General features: G+C 49.0%; 1 protein-coding gene across 1 annotated transcript; it reads left to right on the top strand.

Moving 5' to 3' along the window:
* Nucleotides 1-505: 505 nt before the first annotated feature.
* On the top strand, nucleotides 506-3,800 carry smx5 (the record flags this gene model as incomplete). The annotated part of the gene is made up of 2 exons (XM_055630399.1): nucleotides 506-565; nucleotides 3,548-3,800. Coding segments are annotated over 2 exons (186 nt in total), but the record flags the coding sequence as incomplete, so codon positions are not given.
* Nucleotides 3,801-6,511: the final 2,711 nt, after the last annotated feature.

Here is a 6,511-nt window from a genome sequence, read left to right as displayed (position 1 = left end):
GTTTAGAAGGATGAGAGGAGATCTTATTGAAACATATAAGATTGTTAAAGGTTTGGACACGCTAGAGGCAGGAAACATGTTCCCGATGTTGGGGGAGTCCAGAACCAGGGGCCGCACAGTTTAAGAATAAGGGGTAAGCCATTTAGAACAGAGACGAGGAAACACTTTTTCACACAGAGAGTTGTGAGTCTGTGGAATTCTCTGCCTCAGAGGGCGGTGGAGACCGGTTCTCTGGATACTTTCAAGAGAGAGCTAGATAGGGCTCTTAAAGATAGCGGAGTCAGGGGATATGGGGAGAAGGCAGGAACTGGGTACTGATTGGGGATGATCAGCCATGATTACATTGAATGGCGATGCTGGCTCGAAGAGCCGAATGGCCTCCTCCTGCACCTGTTGTCTACTGTGATGGTCTGGGCTGCGTCCACTATTCTCTGCAATTTCTTGCCGTCTTGCACGGAGATCTTCCCGAACCAGGTTGTGATGCATCCCTTCTGTTCCTTTTCAGTACCTGAACATCAAACTGACGGATATCAGTGTGACTGATCCAGAGAAATATCCACACATGGTGAGTGTATGCAGCAGTCGTATTTGTCGGAACGAACGGCAGATGCTGGTTTAAATCGAAGGTAGACACAAAATGCTGGAGACGTGTCTGCACCCGAAACGTCACCCATTTTCCTTCTCCTCAGAGATGCTGCCTGACCTGCTGTGTTACTCTTTTGTGTCTCCCAGCAATTGTGTTTGTTCTGGCAAATATGTGCTCAAGAGACGACAAATGGTGGCGATTCCCTGCTAATGATAGTCTAATGCAGGGGCCGGCAACTCAGGGCCCCCGGGCCGATGGCGGCCCGTAACCCAAAATCATCCCGCCTACAGGTGTGGTTTTTGTTTCCCCCTGTAATTATCTGGCCCACAGACTTCCATCATCTCCGGTACCTCCCGGGCCCGAGGCCGCGGTGATTCGAGGACACCTGCGCTGGCGGCCTCAATGGCGGCCGCGCCAAGCTCTGGCTGAACCGTATCCTGTGCAAAGCCGCCAGCACAGCCGCCCGCGCACCTTCTGTGTCTGGGCTTCACTGTCGGGATCAAAGATCCGCTCTATGATCATTGGTCGGGACCGGGGTTGTCCATAGGTCGGGGACGAGTGAGTGAGTAGCGCCAATATGTGCAGGAGTTGGCCCTTCGAGCCAGCACCGCCATTCAATGTGATCATTGCTGATCATCCCCAATCAGTACCCCGTTCCTGCCTTCTCCTCATATCCCCTGACTACGCTATCTTTAAGAGCCCTATCTAGCTCTCTCTTGAAAGCATCCAGAGAACCGGCCTCCACCGCCCTCTGAGGCAGAGAATTCCACAGACTCACAACTCTCTCTGAGAACAAGTGTTTCCTTGTCTCTGTTCTAAATGGCTTACCCCTTATTCTTAAACTGTGGCCCCTGTTCTGGACTCCCCCAATCGGCAACATGTTTCCTGCCTCTGGCGTGCTGAAACCCTTAACAATCTTACGTTTCAATGAGATGCCCTCTCATCCTTCTAAACGCCAGAGTGTACAAGCCCAGCCGCTCCATTCTCTATGGTCGGTATGGTCAAGTAACATTTCGGGCTGGGACCTTTCTTCAGACTGATTCCTAAGTCCATAGGATACAGTATAAAAATTAGACCACCCGAACCTTATTCTGTCCCTGTGTCATCTCGTTCTTCATTCCCCTTCTCTGCGTAAAAGACTTGTTTACCGTGTCTAATCCCTCTCATGATCTTACCCGCTGAGTCACTCCAGCTTTTTTGCGTCTAGCTTCGGTTTAAACCGGCAACGACCAGTTCCGACCTTCAGTTTAAATCCCATTTGGAATATTTTGGAGGAACAAGAAACCAAGAAGGAACTGCAGACGCTGGTTTAAACCATAGATAGACACAAAATGCTGGAGTAACTCAGCGGGTCAGACAGTATCTCTGGAGAGGTGCACTACAATTCTCCTTCCCATTCCCACACGGACCTTTCTGTCCTCGGTCTCCTGCATTGTCAGAGTGAGGCTAAATGCAAATTGGAGGAGCAGCATCTCATATTTTGCTTGGGCAGTTTACAGCCCAGTAGTATGAATATTGATTTTTCTCACTTCAGGTAGCCCCGGCATTCCCTCTCTCTCTATCCCTCTCCCACCCAAGTTGCACCAGCTTCTCATTTTTACCCAACAAACAGCTAACAATGGCCTGTTTCCTTAATCATGGTTACTTTTTTGCATATCTTTTATTAATTGTTCTATATCTCTATATCGTCTATATCTCTCGTTCCCCTTATCCCTAACCAGTCTGAAGAAGGGCCTCGACCCGAAACATCACCCATTCCTTCTCTCCAGAGATGCTGCCTGTCCCCGCCGAGTTATGGGCCCGTCCCACTTTCACGACCTAATTCACGACCTTATTTACTCGTGGGCATTTTTTACCAGGTTAGAAAAACGCCCAGACCTACTTGATGCCACGAATACCTATGACTATGTTCCCAATGTGGGGCGAGTCCAGAACCAGGGGCCACACAGTCTTAGAATAAAGGGGAGGTCATTTAAGACTGAGGTGAGAAAAAAACGTTTTCACCCAGAGAGTTGTGAATTTGTGGAATTCCCTGCCACAGAGGGCAGCGGAGGCCAAGTCACTGGATGGATTTAAGAGAGAGTTAGATATGGCTCTGGGGGCTAGTGGAATCAAAGGATATTGGGAGAAGGCAGGCATGGGTTATTGATTGGGGACGATCAGCCATGATCACAATGAATGGCAGTGCTGGCTCGAAGGGCTGAATGGCCTCCTCCTGCACCTATTTTCTATGTCTATGTTTCTATGACTAGCATCACATCCTGCCTACGACCTTGTGACGACCATACTGCGAGTGTGAGTCAAGGACAAACTTGGCAGAGATCGTGAATTGGGTCGTGAAGGTGGGACAGGCCCTTTAACATAGACATAGAAACATAGAAATTAGGTGCAGGAGTAGGCCATTCGACCCTTCGAGCCTGCACCGCCATTCAATATGATCATGGCTGATCATCCAACTCAGTATCCCGTACCTGCCTTCTCTCCATACCCCCTGATCCCCTTAGCCACAAGGGCCACATCTAACTCCCTCTTAAATATAGCCAATGAAGTGGCCTCAACTACCCTCTGTGGCAGAGAGTTCCAGAGATTCACCACTCTCTGCGTGAAAAAAGTTCTTCTCATCTCGGTTTTAAAGGATTTCTCCTTTATCCTTAAGCTGTGACCCCTTGTCCTGGACTTCCCTAACATCGGGAACAATCTTCCTGCATCTAGCCTGTCGAACCCCTTAAGAATTTTGCAAGTTTCTATAAGATCCCCTCTCAATCTTCTAAATTCTAGAGAGTATAAACCAAGTCTATCCAGTCTGGTTACTCCAGCTATTTTTGCCTTGTCTGTGGAGAGAAGTAGAGGGCGACGGTTTTCGGGTCGAGTCCCTTTCGGTCTATCTGCAGTTCCTTCCTACGCTAGCTCGGACGTCGTCCCGTCTCCCCGCGCGCTCACCGCTGTTCTTTACCCCGCCAGCTCTCCGTGAAGAACTGCTTCATCCGTGGCTCGGTGGTGCGTTACGTCCAGCTGCCGGCCGATGAGGTGGACACCCAGTTACTGCAAGACGCCGCAAGGAAGGAGGCCATGCAGCAGAAGCAATGAGGAGCGCCACGGGCACTAGTGTGGAACGGAGGTAGCCGAGGATTTACACAAACTGTCCTCAACACAAACTGACTCACCGTTGTCAACCACCAAAAGAAAATCCAAATTCTCATCTGCTTTTTGTTTTTTTTAAACATTCTGGCATTTTGTTTTTAATGTTCTCCCTAAGACTTGTGCAACATATGAAGATGGATTGACCATCTCATGTTTCGTGTTTCTGTTGCAGTCTTCCCCTCCTCTTCTTCTCCTCTCTCTCTCTCCCTCTCCTCTTCCCCTCTCCTCTTCCCCTCCTCTCTCTCCCTCTCCTTCCTCTCTCTCTCTCTCCCCTCACTATCCCTCCCCAAAATCGCATGCCACAAATCCCCACCATTTTGTGTTGAATCCGCAATGGTTTATAGGTCCAGGGAAAAAGACAATGACCTGTCCATCCTCCCTTTTGTCTTTCTTCCGGTCCTTCGGAAGAAATATTTATTTGCAACTTTGTTTGGGATGAGAGAAAAAAAAAAAAGATTTTTTTTTTTTGGACTTTTGGAAACTTTTTTAGATTTCAAAAGTTCCAAAAGTTAGACTTCTGGGATAAGTTTTTTTTTTTTTTAGATTTGTTTACCAAAACCATGCCCCAAAATAACCGAAGGGGACCATTTACAGCGTGGTCATGTATGTTCCACTTAGTTTTAAGAAGAATATGCAAGAGCATTTTGTGTGTGTGTGTGTGCGTGAGAGGGGTGGGGGGGGGGGGGGAGATTTATCTTGCTGGTGCCTGCCACTGCTCTGGGAGAAACCCGCTCCAGGCTTGAAACTGGGGCAGCCAAGTTGGGTGGCCTGTCTCACAAGCCTTCACCTCCACTCAAATCGGGCTGTACCTCTCAGGCACGCTTGTGGAACAGTGCGGCTTTTTGTTTTGATAATGCCATTGAGGATGCAGCGGGAAGAGTGTCTTTAACTTTTTTTTTTCTAAATGTTTTGTAAAGTGTATCGGAAGTGATTGAAACACAAGTCCTCAGTGCACACTTGCAATACAGACCTTACACTGTAAAATGCTGAAGGAAGCATTTTTTTGTTGCAACTGAAGCTAGGACAGCTTTGTTTCTCTACTGTAGACTCTAGTGTGTGTGTGTGTGTTGTGATGTAACATCACGGGGATTAAAATCAAGTTTGCAACCTAGCACGCTGTACTCTTTATTGGGCAATATGTTCGTCGAAACACGACACAAATTTTGCACAGTTTGTTAACACGAGAAACAGCAGGTGCACGCTTACATAAAAAAAAGACATGACGTGCTGGAGTGACTCAGCGGGTCAGGCGGCGTCTCTGAAGAACATGGAGGGCAAGAGACTGGTTTAAACCGAAGATAGACGCAAAAAAAGCTGGAGTAACTCAGCGGGACAGGCAGCGTCTCTGGGGAGAAGGAACAGGTGATATTTCGGGTGGAGACCCTTCTTCAGACTGAGAATCAGGGGAAAGGGAGCCGAGAGATATAGACGATGATATAATGAGATGTAAGAACAAGTGAATGAAAGATATGCAAAACAGTAACGATGATAGACAATGGACAATAGGTGCAGGAGTAGAGGCCATTCAACCCTTCGAGCCAGCACAGCCATTCACTGTGATTATAGCTGTTCATCCACAATCAGTACCCCATTCAGGGGAACGGCCTATTGTTGGCTGTGGGCTAGGATAACGAGTTATACACAGTGGCGCAATGGTAGAGTCGCTACTTTACAGTGCCAGAGACCCGGGTTTGATCCTGACTGCGGGTGCTGCCTGTACGGAGTTTGTACGTTCTCCCCGTGACTTACGTGGGTTTTCTCCGAGATCTTTGGTTTTCTCCCACACTCCAAAGGCGTACAAGTTAATTGGCTGAGGTAGACAAAAATGCTGGAGAAACTCAGCGGGTGAGGCAGCATCTATGGAGCGAAGGAATAGGTGATGTTTCGGGACAAGGCCCTTCTTCAGACTGATGTGAGTGTGGGGGGGTGTTGGAGGTGGGGCGGGAAGAAGAAAGGAAGAGGCGGAGACAGTGGGCTGTGGGAGAGCTGGGGAGGGGAGGGGAAGGAGGGAGAAAGCAGGGACTACCTGAAATTGGAGAAGTCAATGTTCATACCGCTGGGGTGTAAACTGCCCAAGCGAAATATGAGGTGTTGCTCCTCCAATTTACGGTGGGACTCACTCTGGCCATGGAGGAGGCCCAGGACAGAAAGGTAGGATTCGGAATGGGAGGGGGAGTTGAAGTGCTGGGCCACCGGGAGATCAGGTTGGTTATATTGTTAATTGGTTAATTAACCAGTTAATTCCCTCGGTATGAATATTAAAATTGTCTGTAGTACATTCATTGATCATCGTTGAAAACATTAGCGACGCAGTGGTGCTGGTTTCCGATGGGAACAGTGATGGACGCACCACACATCTCTGTCCTCCAGTTCCTGCGGACTTCCGCCACTGGAAGTCTAGGATTTTGGTGTGTGTGTGCTTTATCATCATTCCTTACAATGCTACCTACGACAGTGATCGCAACTTCTACTGAAGTGTGGATGGCCGTTGGCTCGCTAGAAGCTCATCCGCCCTTTTTGACAGCTCTTGTTTTTGGTCCTGCTGGATGTCCACAGTCCCCTCCCTCCTCACCTGGCAAACCAGATGGGGGAGACAGTTTAGTCGCCGACTATCGGACCATGGATCAGGTAACACGGGATTACATGGTACCCGTGGCCGGGGGAACCCCCCCCCCCCCCCCCCCCCCCCCCAGGCTAGGGAGGAGGAGGGATGGAGAGAGAGAGGGGGGATGGAAGGGCTACTTGAAGTGAGAGACATCAATAAACAGCTGGGTTGTAAGCTGG

This window comes from Leucoraja erinacea, unplaced genomic scaffold (assembly GCF_028641065.1).
Source record: "Leucoraja erinacea ecotype New England unplaced genomic scaffold, Leri_hhj_1 Leri_366S, whole genome shotgun sequence".
NCBI lineage: Eukaryota > Metazoa > Chordata > Chondrichthyes > Rajiformes > Rajidae > Leucoraja > Leucoraja erinaceus.
Note: the sequence above shows the minus strand (reverse complement) of the source record. Positions and strands in the feature narration are given on the sequence as shown.